General features: G+C 45.7%; 2 protein-coding genes and 1 pseudogene across 3 annotated transcripts; all 3 read right to left on the bottom strand.

Annotated features, from left to right (window-relative positions):
* Window positions 1-33: 33 nt before the first annotated feature.
* On the bottom strand, window positions 34-8,033 carry hdac10 (histone deacetylase 10). The gene is made up of 20 exons (XM_084476809.1): window positions 7,734-8,033; window positions 7,495-7,629; window positions 7,306-7,402; window positions 6,669-6,766; window positions 6,465-6,569; window positions 6,270-6,338; window positions 5,616-5,742; window positions 4,926-4,991; window positions 4,779-4,838; window positions 4,375-4,464; window positions 3,916-4,022; window positions 3,708-3,775; window positions 2,969-3,266; window positions 2,644-2,734; window positions 2,391-2,467; window positions 2,108-2,164; window positions 1,842-1,923; window positions 1,375-1,563; window positions 380-539; window positions 34-234 (listed from the first exon to the last, which is right to left on the bottom strand). Exons 1-20 carry the CDS (start codon window positions 7,796-7,798, stop codon window positions 200-202), a joined length of 2,076 nt encoding a protein of 691 aa, XP_084332935.1. The 5' UTR covers window positions 7,799-8,033; the 3' UTR covers window positions 34-199.
* Window positions 8,034-8,318: 285 nt separating this feature from the next.
* Window positions 8,319-9,636, bottom strand: LOC311357255 (annotated as a pseudogene). The gene is made up of 4 exons: window positions 9,439-9,636; window positions 9,102-9,256; window positions 8,655-8,910; window positions 8,319-8,335 (listed from the first exon to the last, which is right to left on the bottom strand). The product of its transcript is annotated as an uncharacterized misc_RNA (transcript).
* Window positions 9,637-18,743: 9,107 nt separating this feature from the next.
* Window positions 18,744-20,481, bottom strand: aplnr2 (apelin receptor 2; the record flags this gene model as incomplete). Its single annotated transcript, XM_084477163.1, has 2 exons — window positions 18,744-18,791; window positions 19,078-20,481. The coding sequence occupies 2 exons, from the start codon at window positions 20,479-20,481 to the stop codon at window positions 18,744-18,746; spliced, it is 1,452 nt and encodes a 483-aa protein (XP_084333289.1).
* Between the last annotated feature and the right edge of the window lie 1,336 nt (window positions 20,482-21,817).

Here is a 21,817-nt window from a genome sequence, read left to right as displayed (position 1 = left end):
CCAAACCTACCCCCTCCCTAGAAAACAACCATAAAAGCAGCAAGGAACATTTAATTAAATGTACTTATTGGCAGGACACACTGTTACAAAATGTATTTCATTAAGACAGACAGAAGATTTTTGAAAACATGTGCAAAAAATCAGTCAGCCTTTTTAATATCATGATTAAGAACATCATAATCAGAATTGTATAACTTTTTCAACCGTCCATTTTGCTTCTCCTTTTGTCCGGCGCTGTTTCAGAAAACCAAAAACAAACATAGCAATTAAAAGAGTGCTTCCTTTACACCCTCACGGTCATCATTTAAGGTTTGTATTGTGATCATGAATGTTGTTTCTTTGATATCACATGAATAATCCATTTGATCCCTGAATGTACCGGTAGTTTGCAGTAGGGGCCAGTCGGCCTGCAATCTGAGTCTCAGCCTCTCAAAGGACCCCACATCCTCTGGCCCCGGGGCATCCAGGGGCCCTAGAGAGGGGGCGGCATTCCCCAGGAGACCAGAGGCAGTCATGCCAACTGGAGCCGTCTCATTCTCCTATACAGGAAATGACAAATTAACCACAGTATGTTTACAAGATGCATTAGGTGTGGCCAAACCAAAGATGGTAAGAAAGACTTCAACTACACGAGCTACAGAAAGAGGCTACGTGCTAGACATAGATCTGCACCCATCCACCGTGAGCCACCTATAGGCCTTGAGATGAACTACAGTTTAGTCGCTTCCTCCAGGGCTTCACAGGCAGGCGGTCGGTCATGGCACCCGCTCGGCACTAAACAGGGATTATGCAGATTGCTCAAGGGCACTTGGGTTAAGGCAGGGACCTTGGGTTAATGGCGTCTGCATGGGAATGTGTGACATGAATTCCCAAGTGTACTCTCTGGTCTTGCCGACCATAGTGGAGTCAGACGGATAAAATGAGCAGACGGATAAAATGCATATTTCTGAATTAATGTCATTTGATACAGATATTAGTAGCCGGCTATTGGAATGAGAGAGGCGTTCAAGAAAGCATTTAGTTCTCGCTGTTTCAGGAAAAACAGTTAAAAAATGCAAAAAAATATAGATACCATCGTGTAGCATCTTAACCAATCTTTTTTGTATACCGGGAATGAGTAAACCTAGCAATTAAAAGTGCTTGGCACTTGTTTCTATGAACATCCTTAAGGTACAGACAGAGCTATATTGTTCTTTCTTTCTTCTGACAAGTGTTCTTAATGTAATTGTCGCTTTGGACAAAAACGTGTACTAAATGCCCTAAATGTTGACGTAAAACGCTGGTGACTCAAATGAATGCAAGTAGTGTTCGCGGTCACTTATATGACCGTTGGTCACTGCCAAGCGCCCCCTCATGCCCCCTCCATCAACTCACCTGCATCAGTACCAGCGTGTGTCCCAGCGCCAGGCCCTGCAGCAGGCAGGCGAGCTGCTGCCAGAGAGCCTCCTTCACCTTGCAGCCTGGCGGCCGGACCAGCAGCACCAGGCCCGGCTCGTACTGGTAGCCCAGGGGCAGCAGGAGGCCCAGCACGGCCTGCATGACGCCCGCCGTGTCCCCGCATCCCTGGGGAGAGAGGGGACCGCAGCAGGATGGTCGCGTTAAAGAGGAGAACAAGCAGGAACGTATGCTGTGATGGGAAGCCCTGTGGCACGTGTGGGTGGATACGTGTCTCGGATTTAAATGGGATTACGTGGTGCCATCGCACGCGTGCAGACGCACACAACATGAACACACACTTCTAATATAGGACTTTCATTCAATATTCCATGCATGCTTCGTCCTTATGCCCTTCTATGCCAGGAAGGGTAAGACGTCACCCAATCTGTCTAGGAGTGAAATACCTTCTTCAGGGGGATGGGAACGTAGTATTTGGACTGTGCTTCGTGTGGCTCCGTGCTGTTGATGTGCACCACTAGTGTTTTCCTGAAGAAGACAATCGTCACTTAGAAACCCTTTTTCACTACGGATTACCATGGGAATATTATACGGGTTATACATTGCAGTTTATAAATGCATTTCCTCTCAACCAATTAAAGAGAGGAAAGTACAATTTAAGGGAATGTAAATGTTTTCCTTAATCAAAAGAAACGTGAGCAGAGACACTTACTCATCCTCTATGATTTGAGCTGGGACCGGCCCTTCTCCCATCCACACCAGCAATACCCTGTGGGAACCGCAGACACACAGCAAATAATGGAACCAATGGAAAAGGTACTTGGTTCAATCCCCAACGTCCACAGCTGAGATGCAAGAGGCCGAACCTGCTCCTCAATGACATGCGTCTGTGTTTACTTCACCGCTGCCTGTACCACAATGACGGACCTGAATTCACTCCAAGCCACATTAGAAGTATCCAGTAAATTATAGTAATAAATAGTGTTGAGTCATACGGTTTGGAGAGAGATGCTGAGGTCAGCAACGTTGCTGCCATGGAAACATCCGGAACCAACGCCAGGCCGTTACGAATCTGGTGGTGGGTGAACATGTGACTTTGGGTTATTCAGGTCCAATAAGTCATACAAAATCCAGGGGCATTATGGGTAAATTGCACTTCAGCACTCAAAGATCAAATATTTCCGAGTGTATATACAGTATATAAATAATAATATATTCATGCATATTACACACACACGAATGCTGTACCTCATTTTTCTCCATTTGTCCGACCAGGGCAGTGAGATTGTAGAGCAATGTCACGATGGCTTCATCGTCCGACTCTTTGAGGAAGCTTTTCCTAGTGGGGAATGAGGGGTGGGGAAACTATTCATGAGCAATGAAAAATATGATTAAGTTTCTGGATAAATAATAATATTATAATACAATTTTTTTTACTATTTAGTCATTATCTAGCATCACTTTTATCTAAAGAGACTCACAGTGAATTCAGTTGCTAGGCTGTGGAGATTGGGAATGGAGGCTGGGAGTCGAACACATCACTACCGTAAACACTGCGGCCCCCCCCGATCACCTGAGTCGCGCTCTCTCCAGGGGGTCGGGGCCGTCGGCAGGGCTGAAACGTGCACAGCCGTCCGGGCACTGCGCGGTGACGGGGAGAAGCAGGGCGGTGCGGAGGGACGGAGCGACACGCTGAAGAGGCTCGGGCCACACTATCTCCTCTTCCTCTTTCTCCTCCACCTTCTCCTCCTCCTTGTCCTTCTCAGGCGCCTTCTGGACGTCCCCTCCATCATTGCCCTGGGGCCCCTGGGAGCCGCCCTGCTGGGCCAGCCTGCGGTGCTTGGTGCTGGGCTCCTCGGGGAGGGGGGCCGCTGTGGAGGGCCAGGGATGGCACGGGGATTGTCGGTTTAATGGCTTAGGGTTATAGGTTATAGGGAGGTGTACACTGGAATGGTTTTCATGCGTGGCTCAAAAGTGCACAAGAAAAATTCAACATTCCACTGAATGTGGGGCCCTCATTTGGATAAGGGTTAGCTTTACTTGACAACAACGTGTTTTTTGTTTGTTAGAAGCAACCGAGAACAACAAATGATCTTTCACCATGTTCCAGGTCACAAGCACAAAATTAGAAAAGAACAACATAAAAGCCAGCAATAAAATCTGGCTAGTAAGTTGGCCTATAATTACATTACCTGAAGATGGAAGTTAAGTGTTTTGAACTCTAGAAGCATATCTGGAAACGTTCTCTCAATTAGACATGTATAACCTATCTTTAAAGAAACTAGGAGGAAAGTGGTGTTAAGAAGACATACCGGCATGCTGCAGACAGGACCAGTACTTCTTATGAATGGACCGGGCACTATGTATGGACTCAAGTCCACTGAATAGGAAAGACAAACACCAAAACAGTTTTAATTAAATACAATAAAAATGTAAAGCCTTTCAAAAAAACGACTAAATGTCTAAAATGCTCATTCATGTTATGCAAAACTGGCATCTATGACAGGTTAACGGTCATACCTTTCACAGGGACCACCGAGTTGGACTGGATGAGGTGCGGGATCACCTAGCAAGGTCTGGACTGTCTGGCACACCGACTGAGCCAGAGAGGTCAGGTTGTACCCTCCCTGCAATAAAACAGCAACAATGTGTGTTGATAATGCGGTACAATGCAGCGCAGCCTCTTGGGATAGCCCTGGCAGCGCTAGCGCTAGTGTTCTGTCGGAAATGGCAGAGAGTGTGGAACCGACTGCAGAGGTTGATTGGAAGGGTTAAAATGCTAATCAAATTATCTTGTCTCAGAAGAAAACAAGAGACCATAATAGCATGAGAACCGAAATGAACTCGTAATATTTGTATAGAGGGTGACATGAGTCAACATGAGGTTTCAGAACAAAGGGTTGGGAATGGAAACGGTGACAGAGTTCATGACGATGTGGAGACGTTTGTATTAGCAAGAGAAGAAGATTGCTCGCTGACCTCCAGGACGGCGCACACTTTGCCGTCGGCCAAGTTCATGAGGAGGTGCGTGAGATGGGCGAAGATGTCCGGTGTCGCAGACATGTGACCCTAAAAACAAGAGAGAACATTTGATGGTCGTTTTATGTGTTATCATTTAATGCTCAGACACACCGATTTACTTAGTTTTACACTTTATGCACCACATTTTTTAGATCTATTTTTTTATTTTGTCACTATACTTATTTTCTTTGCCATTATCACTGCTACATACTATCTGTAGATGACCCATGCCTTGTTAAGACTTTCACTGAACAGAAGATAAAGAAGTTAGACCTCACTAATTTCACTAATAAATCCTTGTATCGTACCATGTGAAACATATCAACAATACTGATCTACACATCTATGTTTCAACATCTCACCTCAGGGTCACCGATGGCTGAGTCAAAGCCAGCGCATATGAACACCAAGTCGGGGCTGAACTGAAGGAAACCACAAACCAAACACATTTGAATAATAGGCTTCAGGGGGTAACAAGGGAAGCGTGAAAAAGTGGTTTATCTTCTCACCTCATACGCAACAGGTAGGAGGACGTGGAAGAAAACTGCCAAATAGTCACTGTTGCCCATTCCCACCTAGAAAAGTGTTGTAGAATGAAACATGTTTTACATTCTATAACACTCTATGCAAAAATGTCAATGTATTAATACTAACATTGAACAAATAACAATTCATCTTAAACTTATACTTTTTTTATGGACATGATACGGAAAAGTGTATGGCAGATGAGAGTTCCTTTGTTTAGTTAAATGTTAAACAGTAAACAAGTTCAGGTTATCTTTATCAAGCTCAAGTTATCTTCATTGGTCCTTAAAAGGGAGATAGAAGCAGCCAGGGTCCCATCACAACAAAAAACACGAACGGACAGCCACCACACAACAAATAAACACAAATACAATAAAAGACAATTGTCCACAAGCTGAAGAGTGCCGCCTACAGCCAGCTTGGCACAGTGGTAGATATTCTGCAACTGTAAAATAAGGTCAGAGTACCTCCTAGTGGTCGATATGTGTACTGAATTGCATACAACTAATCACTGTACTGTACAAAAGTGGCCAAAATTGAACTTTTCAAATAGACATCCCATAAAAGTAACCCGAAAGGACAGCCACCACACAACAATACAATAAAAGACAAAGGTAGTCTCAACAGGAGACTAATCAATCCAACCAGATGTGTGTTTGTTACATGTGCCTCACCTGGTTCCAAGGCACATTCAAATTGAATCCAGCTCCTTTCCCACTGCCCACACTGTCAAAGTCTGACTCCCTCAGGTTGGGCCAGAAGCTCTGATGCTCGTAGCGGTGCCAGGAGAAGTAGAGCACACTGGGGAATGTAGTCCAAGAACAATCTGAATGGTGAATGGGCTTAATGCAGCATGATATAATGATGACTCTTGTTTCCAAGAGGTTGGCCTACTTACTACATACTATCATATCAATCAAAAGGAATTCAAAGAATTCTGTGGATTTACAGTAGCTTACAACCTTGGAAAAAATGAATGAAATATGAATTGTCTTTTCTATCTTCTTCTCGCTTGATGTGATACCATTGCTTATTATGCACTTGAAAAGCAAACTTAGATCTCCACTATTGATTCATGTATATTGCTTTGGATAAAAGCGTCTGCTAAATTGACAAAGGGCGCACTCACACTAGGCCATCTGTACCGTGCCCGAGTACGTTTGCCCCCTAAAGTCTAGGGGGGGGGGGGCAATCGTACTTGAGTACGGTACAGGGCAACTTTGCCTAATGTGAGCACACCCTGATTGCAAATGCTAATATCGGTCTGACTCTAACTGATGTAGTGATGAGATTGTGACCGTTTGTAAGTCAATACAAATAAAACCCACCTGGGGTCATCCTCAAAGCAGTACTGGACACCTTGTCCATGGTGGACATCCCAGTCCACGATCAACACCCTGGTGCAAACAAAACCACAAGGTTAGAGAAACTTTATTCCTACAGACAGATCATATTCATATCCATTAGACAGGAAAGTAGTTCAGAAAAAGTACAGGATTGGATAGAGGAATTTTTTATTTCACCTTTTTGCCTTGTGGTGTTTTTTGGCGTATTGAGCTGCGATGGCCACATTGTTGAACACACAAAACCCATTGGCGGCACTGGACTGACTATGGTGCCCTGGAGGTCTGGATTAGAAAGTTTGTACAAACCATGTCAAACAATGGGATACATATAATATAAAAATAACTGGTTTATGTGAATAAATCATCACTTCCCAATCTCACCTGACCAGTGCCATGCCGTTCCTGACCTTCCCCGTCATAACGTTGTCCACAAGCTGAAGAGTGGCGCCTACAGCCAGCTTGGCACAGTGGTAGATATTCTGCAACGGTAAAATAAGGTCAGAGTACCTCCTAGTGGTCGATCTGTGTACTGAATTGTATACAACTAATCACTGTACTGTAGACCTACAAAAGTGGCCAAAATTAAACTTTTCAAATAGACATCCCATAAAAGTAAATGAATAACAATTAATAATACTATTAATGATTCCTATCCTAAACCTTTACAAATAGATTATAAATAAAAATAAATAGTGCTTGTTGAACTTATATGAACTGAGACCGAGTGGCCTGTGTGGTCATTTGTAATTTCAGTGAGATATAAATTGCCATTCAGTCCAAGGGAAGGCTATCTAATGCCTATCTCACTGAATGCTTTATAATTCAGTAAGCTATTGGGAAACGTTCCATCTATGTTTAATTAAAGGCAAGCAAGCAACATGATTTGAACGTTTTAATGATCGACTTTCAGTTCGGCCTTCACGTGACACAAATCACTTTAAAGATCAATATCCATCCCACAAAATGAAATGGCTTTAAAAATCACAAATTCCTTCGGAAATTCCTCATACGAACTAACCGGGTGGAAGTAGACGTCTCCGTACTTCTGGGTGAAGGTCATCAGCTCTTCCAGATGCATGAACGGGGTCTTTTTCACAGCCTCCAGATACTCCTCACTGTTAAATTTTACACAATGCATATCATGACAACATTTTCCGCGGTGTTTCTGTGTGTTTGAGGAGGGTGTTTTGGGGCTGTTGGCTCTAACCTGTGGGCCAACAGGATCTCTGCATCCGTGGCCTCTCGTACGGGGATGGAGACGCACCGATCAGCAAGACCGCTCTTCACCAAAGCTTCATAGCTTACTATCAATCGCTCAGGAACCTCGATTTTACACGCTGGGCTGTAGGAGCAAAGCGAAAGATTACATGATGCATGTATCTATCCCAGTTTGATCAGGTGAAATTGATGCTCTGCCAAACTGTATGTGTATACTCATGTACTCACTCAACCCAGAGGAGTTTATATTTGGTCATCTCTTCATCGTAGATCAACGCAGTTCCCATTGTCATCGGATTTGAATGCACCACTTTGTATCCGATTTATTGCACAGGAAACGCGTGAACATAAATAGATAGAAATCCTTTCACTCACTCTTTTTATCCCCCGAAATTGGTTCTGCATGCAGATAGCCTACGCGCCTGTTATCTTCAATGTAATCTACCAATCTAACTTTTTAAATATACTTTATACTGAATACCAAAGTACAAATCCTCGTTGTTTCGTGCAGCCGCCTGCAGATGAAACTTTGACCGGAGACATCTTTGTTATGTCACGTGACACGTGAAGAAATCCCACATCAGCCATCAGCGCCTGAGTGAAGTGGAAGTGGACATTTCAAATATTATTTGTGCAGCAGCTGGATATATATGAAGGTGCATTGGTGTCTTTATGTCGGGGGCAAAACGTTTTGCATTGCAAACAAAAATAAATATTCTGAAAGCAAAAATGTGCTTGAAATGTTAAAAACAACAATATTGTTTGGTTTGGAATAATGTGCTTAAAAAAAGTACTTTAATACTTACAAAGCATTCACGGGGCGGTGAAAACTTGTGGATACAAAAAACTGATGTCTGACACATTTTATGAATAAAGAGTTACCAAAAAGCATTGTACATATGACCCACTATGTTGTGCTCCATGTACCCAACAGGCATGCAAACTAGTCACCTTTCGGCGAAATTCGACGTTTTTTAAACAAAATTGGCCACTTGTGTGATTCGTGGAGATCCATTGAGAAAACATTGGGGGGGGGGGGCTCCTTCACTTTGGTCAATTAATGATAGAGAGATAGATAGATTAAACCTTACCCTGCCATATAGATCAATCATTGACATCCAATTCAGATCCAAATGTATTGATACCCACCTTCAATTTTGACATGCCAGTCATCTTAGTGGAAAATGATTTCCACCTCTTCATCCCTGTTATTACTGCCCTCAGGGCTCCATTCAGTTAAGAATAGGCCTCTGAAGATCTGCCTTGTCAGTTGTCCTCGGTGGTGCAGAAAATTGGCAGAAATTGCTGCCAATTTGCAGTCACAAGGTCAAAAAACTGACCACAGGCATTCATGCCAGCGGCATACTGCTGAACCATACTGGCCACTGTTGATGAGATTGTTACACTGTTATCTTTTCTGCATCCATTTACAATTGAAGCAATGACATTCATTGATGACATACATTCATTAAACAGTCCACACACACACACACACACACACACACACACACAAAATTAAATGTCTGCATTCAAAACGTAACATTTTTTCTGCCATTACACTCCATGGTATGTTATGGTATTTTCATTCATTCTTACAGATGGAAACAGTAGTTGGCCACCACCCGCTCAGTGACCCGTGGCACCTCATGCAACGTTGCCGTGTAAAATGTGGGCACCCCGCAGTCCGAGACCCAGTCCCCACAGGATCCCTTCAAGCTCTGCAGGTCCTCCTCAGTGTGACACGCCTTCAACTTTTCTAAATTAACAAAGAGAAAAAAAAAAAGCTTTGTCTTCAATTTGCTGTGTTGGTATGCTGTGCAATAATGCAAATATCGACATCTTTATATGAAAAACAAAATAAGACATCCTCTAATGTAACTGTTGTCTTTACTTTATCATTGCAACACGCATGACAGAATTTCATTAACGTCACCTGTTGCAGTTTTCCCCCTTTCTCCTCATTGAGCAGCACCCCTATGTCGAGGTCACTGAGGGGCGCTGACTGGCCACACATGAGCATGTAAACAGCCCTGTTAATGGACCTGGGCCCAGGGCCACCGTGGGACACCGCATTGTAGTACTTCCGATGCTCCAGGGCATGAAGGTCAAAAGAAAAAAAAAAAAAGGTCATTCGGGCGTCGCTCAAAGAATGAATCCCCATCATTAGGAGTCTGTAAAGCAGAGCACTGGGGAAAAGTCGTTTGATAGTGTGGATTAAAGGGAAACTACATAACCAGAACAGTAGGACAGTAAAATACAGTAACACATTACTTCAAGCAGCATTTGGACTCCTGGGCCCACTGTAGTCATCCGCCGTTTCATTCACAAATTCAATATGTGGCTCTCTTTGCCACTGGAAGTAAGGGCGGCTCAGCACAGAGCAGGCACACTCATTGATGTGAAATATTAATAACTGATATAACAGTCACTCAATATTTGTGATGTGACATTGATGAGTTGATGAATTGCATAAAGTGATCAGAGGTCCGAAAATCCCTCCGGTGGGTCTTAAAATAAATAACGAACAGTCCCTAAGTTATAAGTCCCTTGGCCACTTAGAAGAGGACTTTTGATTGATTTAACAATGTTGAATCTCTAGCATATATATTTTATGCTACATAATTCAGCCATTAATGATGGAGATTCTCTACGACCAATTATTGTGATGTCATAGAAGGGCATCTTACGTCACAGTTACGTCACAATCGTTTAACGTTTCTTTATTCAGATGCAGTTTGGTGAGTGGAGGAAGAAGGTCAGCTGAACTGAAGTCGACATAGGGGTGCTGCTCGATGAGGAGAAAGGGGGAAAACTGAAGAGGTCAGGGTATAGAGGGAGAGGTTAGGGTATAGGGGAGGGAGGTTGGGAGAGGATATGGGAGGGGGGGAGGGGGGAGGTTAGGTTATAGGGGAGAGGTAACCTTACCTCATTAGGGTAACATGCATGTGTATAATAAAAATTACCATACAACAAGCCACACAACCAGGTCATTTTAAATGATTTTATATCATAAAACATCAGTATACATTTCAACATCTGTGCACACAGTGAAACAATTCTGGGATGTGATTAAAAAAAAACAACGGTTCATCGTGAGACCATCTGACCCTAACTCTGTCCCTAACACTGAACCATGAGGAACCGCGAAGGAACCCTTGAGAAACAAGGAACCCTTGACAACCCGTGACTTAAGTCACGTCCTGCGAGGTAGAAGTTGCATCTGAAGTCTCCACCGTCCAGCTCCGACGAGGCGCCGTCAGTGGGTCACTGAAATGTTGCAAGAGGAAAAACACAAATCGTTAGCCTCATAGCATAATCTATGTTGCTAGCCATAGGCCAACAATGTCAATGAGGCTACCAATGTTGATTACACTATGAGGCTACCATGTTGATTACACTATGGGGCTACCAATGTCAATTATGCTACAATATCAATTATACTATGAGGCTAATGATATAGATAACTCTATGAGGCTAGCGATGTTGATTATGCTATGAGGCTAACAATACCCATTATGCTATGAGGCTAACAATACCCATTATGCTATGAAGCTAACGATATCCATTATGCTAGGAGGCTGACGATGTCCAGCTAGGCGGCTAACCAGATTCCGGGTCTCCCTCCAGATAGGTGGCTCCTCCTCCATAATTTTTTTAGTTTATATAATTTGTGTTGAAGAAAATACTTTTGTTTTGAGAATTCTACACTAGAAACAGTGGTAGTAGTTTATTATTCTTTGGACACCTTGTTTAAATAATTCAATTTTCAATCAATTTTTAACTTCAACATGAAACATGCACACACTTGGGAATTTGTAATTCAGGAATATAGTAAAACATTCTGTGAATTTAACAGCATAGCGTTGGTGGTGAAACGATGTAAAAAAAAAAACCTGTTGGTATTAACCTTCCAAAGACTTGAGCAGTCCCATCGTAGTCCTCGTCTCGCTCCTGGTGGGTTGTCAGCTTAATCTGTTCACAATACAAACACACATTAAAAGGGTGATGTTACGTTACCAAGTGTGAGTGTGACCAGCTGTTACGTTTTAGTGTCCACCTTGATGTACGCTGGATAAACTATAGTAGTAGCAGCTGATGTGACCTTAATTACTTCAAATCACAGCTTTGGCTAAAATTCACAGAATGAAAAATCTGAAGGAAAAACTAATGAAGACCCTCTACGATCGTTTGAAATAATTAAAAAGAACCTCCAGGTGTCAAGTGTTTGGTTATGGTTACCCTCCGGTCCACAGCCTCCGGTCCAGCCTGGTGCCCCATTCCTGGTCCAGGGGGATCTGGATACCCTCTGGTCCAGCCTGGTGCCCCATTCCTGGTCCAGGGGGATCTGGATACCCTCTGGTCCAGCCTGGTACCCCATTCCTGGTCCAGGGGGATCTGGATACCCTCTGGTCCAGCCTGGTACCCCATTCCTGGTCCAGGGGGATCTGGATACCCTCTGGTTCAGCCTGGTGCCCCATTCCTTGTCCAGGGGGATCTGGATACCCTACATTATAATTAAGTGTGAGAAAAGCACTAGACACATAATAATAATAATAAACCCTGGTGACCCATACCTGGTCCAGTGGGATCTGGTCACCTGCTGGTCCTCAGCCTCTGGTTCACCCTGGTCCAGGAGATCCTGTGAAGTCAGACAGCATCTTTATAGACCCGTGCACATCGCGGTCTCGAATCTAACTACCAACCCCCCCGCAGGAGCCCCTTACCTTGAGCTGGAACGACGATGGAGATCTTGGGGTGCTTTGGTCGTCTTGTTGCAAAATACAGCCAACAGACTTACCTTGAGCAGATCTAGTAGTTTGTTGCTGTTGGTTCATGTACAAATAATTGACTATACATTTCATATCCCCCCCATTTAGCAAATAATTCCCACCCATAAACAAGGCTGACAACAGTACAAAATAACAAACTGTTCTCATGCCTTTTGTCTACTTCCTTACTACTCTCTAAAACATCGCATGCACATCGCATGAGTGTTGCCTTACTGATCAGGGTGTGATCTGAGTGACCAGAGATGCATGCTGGGATACTGTGCCATCTGACGCCTACAGTTCTGTAGAGGTTCCCCCTCAGGAGAAACCAAGTTTTCAAAAGGCTGTCGTGACATCAGTTACATGACCTGGAACGTCCGTCAAGACCGTGACAGGGACTCCCCAAGGAGAAACGCCAAAGGGTAGGCTGTGAGGCTCCCCCTCTCGGCGACTAGAATACAACAGCTCTTACAGGAGAGAATCATGGCGCACATTTCAACGTTCCTCTTCATAGACCTTGAAGCCCCAGTGAGGCTTTCTTCACCTCTTCTGAAGAAGAGCACAACTGCAGCTCGACAGGGACGCTAGTTGGGATGTTTCCAAGATGGTTTCCGATTCAGCCCGAGAAATACTTGGATCTCAGGGCAGGAGTACAGGAGATCCAGAGGGCTTGCCAGCAGTCCATCATGTTGAGGTTAGGTAGGGAAGCCACGTTGCAGAATGTTTCATCTTCCATCTTCAGTTAGTTGGTTGGTTTCTCATCCGATTCTGTCCATTCGGAATGCCGTTAGTCCATCATCCATTGTACCAAGTAGCCATTGTCGCTTCCCATTGTTTGCATGATTCAGTCACACTACAGTCCAAGCTGCATGACACTCAAGTCATCCTGTCCAGTGTGTAGAAGGTCGAATTGAGATCCAGATGCTAGATCGCTCCAGGCTCTTGCTGTATTGAACACCCACTTTGTTATCCTCTTTGATTTAGGCCACAGACTTGAGTCATCAGAAACATCCGACCAAATGACACTCAAGGGTATTTCAGGAAGAGTAGCATCCTCCTATAGCTGAAAATTAAAAATGTTCAGGTAATACAAGCCAAGTAGAAGTAGAGAAATTTCCCCTCACACATGTGGTGCCCAGTACCAGGTTAAAGATTGCCCCTCTCACACTTAGTGCCACATGCAAGGTTAAAGATCACCCCTCTCACACTTAATGCCCCGTGCAAAGTCAACAATTGCCCTGCTCACACTTAGTGCCCCATGCCAGGTTAAATATTGCCCCTCACATGAAGTAGTGCCCCATGCCATGCAAAGATTGACCAGTACCAGGTTAAAGATCACACCTCTTTATTTTCAGTTATTAGATTGTATTTACACAAATGACAATACTCAAAGGAATACAAAGCCAAACGAGAGGAGAGACCAGTGGAGGGTTTTCTAGGTCTTTGAGAGAGGAGAGACCAGTGGAGGGTTTGTAGGTCTTTGAGAGAGGAGAGACCAGTGGAGGTTTTGACAGAGACCAGCGGTGGCTTTGTAGGTCTTTGAGAGACGAGACCAGTGGAGGGTTTGACGGAGAGACCAGCGCTGGGTTTGTAGGTCTTTGAGAGACCAGTGGAGGGTTTGACGGAGAGACCAGTGCTGGGTTAGACGGAGAGACCAGTGGAGGTTTTGTAGGTCTTTGAGAGACCAGTGGTGGGTTTTTAGGTCCTTGAGAGAGGAGAGACCAGCGGAGGTTTTGACAGAGAGACCAGCGCTGGGTTTGTAGGTCTTTGAGACGAGACCAGTGGCGGGATTGACGGAGAGACCAGTGCTGGGTTTGTAGGTCTTTGCGCCCTGCCCTTCACAAAGAAAAGAGAAGTCTTCCCGGGACTCCCTCCAGCTTCTCCGGGGTCATTTGCGTTACCGCACTGGACGCCTCGCGGCGCCTATCTCCGCCTCTCCAGATTTGGGAATCTGAACCCGACTCCCTTTCGATCGACTGGGGGCGACGGAGGCCATCGCCCCGCAGAGACGAGAGACCAGTGGAGGGTTTGTAGGTCTTTGAGAGGAGAAACCAGTGGAGGGTTTGTAGGTCTTTGAGAGGAGAAACCAGTGGTGGGTTTGTAGGTGTTTGACGGAGAGACCAGTGGTGGGTTTGTAGGTCTTTGAGAGAAGAGAAACCAGTGGTGGGTTTGTAGGTCTTTGAGAGAAGAGAAACCAGTGGTGGGTTTGTAGGTCTTTGAGAGAAGAGAAACCAGTGGTGGGTTTGTAGGTCTTTAAGAAGAGACCAGTGGTGGGTTTGTAGGTACTTGAGAGCGGAGAGACCAGTGGTGGGTTTGACGGAGAGACCAGCGCTGGGTTTGTAGGTCTTTGAGAGAGGAGAGACCAGTGGAGGGTTTGATGGAGAGACCAGCGCTTGGTTTGTAGGTCTTTGAGAGAGGAAAGACCAGTGGAGGGTTTGATGGAGAGACCAGTGGTGGGTTTGTAGGTCTTTGAGAGAAGAGAAACCAGTGGTGGGTTTGTAGGTCTTTGAGAGAGGAGAGACCAGTGGTGGGTTTGACGGAGAGACCAGCGCTGGGTTTGTAGGTCTTTGAGAGAGGAGAGACCAGTGGAGGGTTTGATGGAGAGACCAGTGGTGGGGGGGCTAGGGCTTCAAAGCGTACGGAGGGAAACGTTGGAACGTGCTCCGTGGTTCTCAGGTGCAGGAACCAGGTTGGGTTCTAGTTGCTGAGAGGGACAGCCCTCACATCTCGCCCCCTGGTGTGTCTCCTTGAGGAGTCCCTGTCTCCATCCTGAAGGACGTTCCAGTTCATGTAACTGACGTGGCGACGGCCTCTTAAACACTAGGTTCCCCTGAGGGGGAACGTCTACACAACTGAAGGCCTCAAACAGCGCAGAACCCTCGCATGCATCTCTGGTCAGTCAGTCACACACCCTTATCAGTAGGACAACACACATGGGATGTGATGCAATGATGAGGAATTTAGTAGGAAAGTGGACGGATAAAGTATCTTCTAGGGACGAATGAGAGGCATGAGAACCGGGGGGGGGGGGGCGAGAGAGAGAGAGAGAGAGAGAGAGAGAGACCAGGGCCTACGTGGCACGGGGCAGGGCCTACGTGTCGCGGGGCAGGGCCTACGTGGGGCGGGGCAGGGCCTACGTGGGGCGGGGCAGGGCCTACGTGGGGCGGGGCAGGGCCTACGTGGGGCGGGGCAGGGCCTACGTAGGGCAGGGCCTGAGAACCGGTTCAAACTAAACGCTGTCAGCCCACAGCATTAAAAGAAAATGTTGTGACTTACAGTTCGCAGTTTCTTCTTCTTCGTGGTTCGATCGTGATACTCACAGAATCTGTTTCTTCTTCTTGAGCTGTGAAGGAGAGCAACGAGATTCGTTTTACGGCTTGTGTGTGTGGGTGTGTGTTTTAATTAGTGATTAATCCAATAAATCCAAATAAGTTATTAAAATAAGTTATTTTTCCCATCTAACTACGACGGTAACCGAGTGCGGAGTCATTGTGTGACGTCATGGCCCCGCCCCCCTACGTCTTCCGCCGCCAACTCCGTCATGGAGTCATTGATAAATATCTGCAGCCGCGTCACCCGGCGAAAAATATCAATTAACTCAATTAAAAACTGCTTACGACGACATACATCCAGAACTACTATTATTCAACTTATCAAGTAGGCCTAGAGTAAAAAACAATTAAGATAAATTATAAATAAGTGTCCTACTCACAGCAGGTCCGGATGTAGCGGGCCGTTTTACTTCAAAAAGTGTTCGTTAATTAACCCGACGGTCAAGCTGGAAAACAAAAGGACCAGACGGATCATTAGTTACTTTTATAACTTCAACCGGACGTTTCTAACCATGTTTCGGTTAAACTACTAAAATAACGTCAATATTAACCGTGTAATGGAGACGGCTCAGCGTCTTCTTCAATCTAACCTGTTTGATGTGGTGGAGCCAACAGCTGACGGAGCAGCAGCAGCACAGTGAGGCTCAATGGAGACGCACCGAGACCCGCGAAATAATCAGCGAATAATCAGCGGAACTACATGCAGGTGTGCGCCGCCATAGATATATGTGTGTGTGTGTGTGTGTGTGTGTGTGTGTTGAGCGGGGGTGGGAGTGGGTGGGTGGGTTTGGGTTACAAACTGTGGGTGTGTGTTTGGGTTTGTGTGTTTAAAAGGTGAACGATATGTGGATGAGTGGGAATAAATGGTATATATTATGTGGATGTGTGAGTGTGGTTTAAAACCATATGGAGTAGAGGAATACTGTTACTACCAGGAATTGTATGCTGATTGAAGTATGAAATTACACCGTATGATGGTGTATTTCCTTTTGATGAAAATAATAAAAATAATAATAAAAAAAAATGCCTAATGTGTAACATAACTAATTAACTATAACTGTATTGATACAATTACTATTATAGAACATAAAAAATAGAACACAACTTACTTAACTTAAATATGCAAATTACAACATTTGGGCAAATTATGCAACTATGAAAGTCTTTATAGTTGCGTTTGTTTATTCACAAAATAGAAATGCTATAACGGCATAAAAAATAATAAAATCAATCAGCTCAGATATTTATTGTCAAAGTGATGAACTTATCAAAACGTACAGAAATCCAAATGACACTAAATGTTTCAAATGACATTAATAAAAGAATACATTATATTGTTACTTTAATATTCTTATATTGTATATTTGAACAGTGTTCCAATATATTAGTCAAACATTTACATGTATTAAATCTATATCTGTACATATTTTATACAAACAAAAACAAGGCGATGACATTATAGTCATACATCAAATATCCGTACAGTCACACCCAATTCATAAAGAAGACATTTATTGCCTGTTACACAATGCATGGACAAACAAATAAAAAAAACGAATTGATTGTATTTATTTAATCAAAGGAATCAGTACATTTCCCCCCCCCCCCAAAAAAAAAATATAGATTGCATTTCATATCGAAATACTAATAATAGTAATTATTCAAATAATAATTATAAATTGAGCTTGTTCTCTTTTAAACGGAGCGGTGTGAACTTCTTGGGAGGGCTAGTGAACATGTGTTGATGACCTTGATCTCTGAGCCTAGGGTCAGGGATACCCAACACTGTACGAACGCAAACCGTGGATAAGTTAGGCTACTTGGTGGCTATGGCTAACATCAATTGCAAGAGTTAAAACAGCCGGCCACTTGAGGGCAAAAAACACAAAAGACCTCCCCACTGCACCAGCAAATCTTAAGCAATAAATATTGCGTCTTACCTTTATTTATGTGGCAGTGGTCTGCATTCATTTAGTTCAACAGGTTATCGCTCTGTATGTCCATGGTACTACCAACCTGCTCTGGTGATTTTTACCTATGTATTCAGGCTAAAATGACTTCATTGTCTGATGCCTCGTTATTGCATCCCAGCCAAAGAGTATCGGTATTGATACCTCATTCATTGTCCAAGCCAGGCTGGCAGCTCATACAAAAATAAGTAGGCTAAGGGATAATGTATAGAACGCCGGTCATTATCGGGAAAATAAGCCCCGACAGGGCGAAGCGGACACTGATGCGAAGCGGAGGTGGCTTGCTTTCCTTGACAGCGCGGTCATTATGTGCTTAGCAATGGTCAATTATCAAAAAATAATTCACCGCCGGAAGTCGGGAAGGCCCATGCAAGTGAATGGAGTGTTCCACAGCACTGAGAAGAGCCGTGTAATAATCCATAATATTTAAACTCAAGTTTTTTTGTCTTTTTAAGTGGTGGGTACAAAGTGAATCCTGACGAAAACTGGTGGGTACTCGACCCCAGCGTAATAGACGCCTATGGTTACGACGTCTTAAGCAGTTAAAGTATCAGAGGCTCATTGGTTTCAAAGTTTAATGAATAGAAAAAAGCTGAATAGATAGATATTTCATTTGCATCATTTAATCTTAGCCCCTTAGTGAAAATATACGCTGTTAATGATACAACTAGTAGCAATGAATGCCCGGTGAGTCGGTTTTGGTGAAAAAAAAATGCTCTGGCGCTCCTGTTTCACACTGTTCTAGTGTGGTGGAGGTTGGCGGGGTGTGGAACGACATTATTTTGGCTCATATGGTGTGTTCCAGATGCCTCGGACACCAGCCGTCCGAGTTGCAACTGGGGAAATCTCCCAGCTTTCTTGCGACATTTAAAATATTACACGTTTGCCAATGAATAGACATTTCATAGTTTCATAGTATCTTTAAAAAGCTTTTTATTAAACACAAACACAGCAAAAAACAAAACACATTTACAAAACAACAGATCACATGAAATGAAGGGCTTAATATTTCCATATACAGTCTCAGACTGAAATTTAGCAGTTGATCCAGGTCAGTACTCAGTCCAACTAAAAGGACTATGACATGGATCATTAATCTATCATCGGCTTAAAAACATATTTCCCAGACAAATGAAATTCCGGGTAAGTTTTAGTGTATTTTCGGTGTCATCTTTCTTTTGAACTTCTGTAGTACTTGGTTCCAGTACATTCCGACTGAACCCATCAAGGGACACATTAAGTTACTGGGACAGCAACAGGAATGTCTGAGTCAGGGTTGAAATGTGAACTCTACGACGGCATCTTGGCCTGCATCGCGACATCCATCCACTTCGCCTCCCTCCCCTCCTCCTCCTCCTCCTCCTCCTCCCCCCTCCTCCCCCCCCTCGCTGCCATCCGCCGTCTCCTCCTGGGTTCTCGTGGGAAAAGCAGAGCTCTTTTCATCGTCCCCCTCCCCATCTCCTCCTCCTCCTCCACCCTCTGCCGGCGCTCCCTCGCTCGCCTTTGACCTCCTCCGACTCCTCCTCCTCTTCCTGGTCCTCCGCGTCGGGCACTGGAGGAGCAGAGCCTCCCTGCACCTCCTCCTGAAGGAGGAGTCGCACGCGGCGTACAGCAGCGGGTTGAGGCAGCTGTTGAGGTAGGCCAGGCAGGTGACGTAGGGCTGGGCGGCCAGCAGGGCCTGGTCCAGGGAGCAGGAGTAGGGGACCAGCCCCAGCTCCAGCAGCATGTCCGCCGTCTTGTTGATGTGCAGGGGCAACCAGCACAGGAAGAAGGCCAGCACCAGGCTCACGATGACCCGCAGGAGCCGCTGCTGGCGCCTGCGGTCGGGCCGGGGCCCGCGGCCGAAGTGGCGGCTCAGGAGGTGGGCCAGCGAGCAGTAGCACACCAGCAGGATGACGAGGGGCAGGAGGAAGCCGATCAGGGTGGACTTCAGACTCAGGGCTGCCGACCACCACAGCTTGGCCCGCTCCCGCTCTGGGTCCGGCAGGTCGTCTCCGATCAGCATGGAGTAGTCCATCTGGCAGGAGAGCAGCACGTCTCTGGGATACGCCGCCGCCGCCGCCGCCGGCTCCGTGGGCTCCGGCGTCCAGTCGTAGTCGTAGGCGTCCGCCTCCCCCAGCTCCACCTCTTTGACGGAGCGCAGCAGGAAACCGGGCAGCGCCAGGACCCCGGCGAGCGCCCACACCCCCCCCACCACCCAGCGCGCCCGGCCGCCGGGGCAGCCGCTCGGGGCGTGGTGGTGGTGGCCGGAGTGCCGCCGCCCTACAAGCACCCAGTAGCGCTCCACGCTCAGCATGCTGAGGCTGAACACGCTGGCGTACATGTTGAGCGCCGTCAGGAAGCTGCTGACCTGGCAGAGGGGCTGTCCGAAGGGCCAGTGGTAGCCCAGCGCCGTGTACGCCGCCCACAGGGGCAGAGTGACCAGGAAGCACAGGTCGGCCAAGGCTAGGCTAGCGATCAGGGAGTCGGTGAGCGAACGAGGGGGCCGCGGAGGGGATGGAACGGAGGACGCACAGGGGGAACAAGGCGGGGCACTGTCGCCGCCGCCGCCGTCGGGCGTGGCTGTGTAGCGGCTGGGGGTCCCGCTCAAACGGGGGTCTCCACCGGAGCGGACGTCGTAGCGACTGGTCCTGAGGATTTTGCGGAGGAACGCTCTGCTGATGGCGGCGGTCGCGGCGCTGGTGGTTTTGGAGGTCTTCCCGGCCTTCCTTCCCTCAGCCCGGTTCAGGTAGGCCCAGAGCACCAGGCCGTTGCCCAGGCAACCCACCAGGAAGGCCAGCAGGTAGACGGAGGGGATGATGGAGTAGGACGGGGACCAGTCGGTGTAGTCACACTGGTGGAGGGCTGGAGGGGAGGGGGAGGAGGAGAAGGGGGGATACCCTGGGTCGGACGTATTGGTCTCCATCGGTAGGTCCGCCTTCTATCGCAGAAGGTTTGCCATGGAAAATGTTGGAGTTAAGATGCCAAAACCGATGATCCCAGAATGAAGATTATCTTGTATCTTGGCTGTGTTAAAAATATGTCTTCTGAGATACAAAGAAACGTTCTCCTTTCTATTCAATTTCTTTCTTCATTTTTTTGTCTTCATTTTATCACCAATTACAACAATCTGGGAACAGAAAGAAATAACCAGATGAAATGACTGTTACATCTTCCTCAGAAACACGTCATCCCATCCCATGATACATAGTGTAAACACACATGCATGCACATGTATAGATACGTACAAGATACAACCTTTTAAAACTAATTTCACTTCCCATTCCACAATTTAGCACTTAAATGTCGGTCCTATTCATCACCTGAAAATATATGAGCCACAATTATGAAGGAATTGAAGATGTTGATATGACACCTACCTCGTCAGTGTTCTGTGTAGCCTCTGCGTCATCTTCCTTTTCACTACTGAGGGCGTGACTGTAACCCAAGTCCCAATATATAGCAGTGCAACTTTCCCTCCCTCTTTCCCTATCTCTCTCACACACACACACACACACACACACACACACACACACACACACACACACACACACACACACACACACACACACACACACACACACACACACACACACACACACACACACACACACACACAATCTCCTCTGTCTCTTGTTCCCATGCAAGGACCACCCCTACAGAACTTACTAGATCTGCATATGCTGCCCCTCCCCCCCCCCAAACACAAACACTCACCTCCCGAGACAGACAACCCCCCCCCCCCCGACACACACACACACACACACACACACACACACACACACACACACACACAGACACTTCTTTCTTCTATTCATATTCCTTGTAGAACATATACACAAAAGTGGTCACAAAAAACTGTTAACCCCACACTAAAACAAATGGGACCTAAACAGGCCTTCTCAAACTATGTTTTTGTGCTCCTTGTCTTGCACACACAAACACACACACAAGCACACACACACGGCAAACATAAGAGGGCATCTTTGTAATTCACAGACAGAAACGCCCTTAAAAAAAGAAAAAAGAAAATGGGTGATGCATACAGTATGTAAATCTGGCAAGCTGAAAGACAAAACTTCAAAGATTTCAGCCAACTTGAGTTGAACTGACTGTAATCTGATCCCTATGTATCCACATCACAACAAACGGATACTTACTCGACAGACAGGGGTATTCAGCTCAGACACAAGACTATCATTATAAATTTGTGCTCCCTCAAGATATATTGCTTGCTTTTGTCACATGACCTGCCAACAGAT

Source organism: Micromesistius poutassou (genome assembly GCF_964030765.1).
Source record: "Micromesistius poutassou genome assembly, chromosome: 13".
NCBI classification, from domain to species: domain Eukaryota; kingdom Metazoa; phylum Chordata; class Actinopteri; order Gadiformes; family Gadidae; genus Micromesistius; species Micromesistius poutassou.
This window is presented reverse-complemented; position numbering and strand designations above follow the sequence as displayed.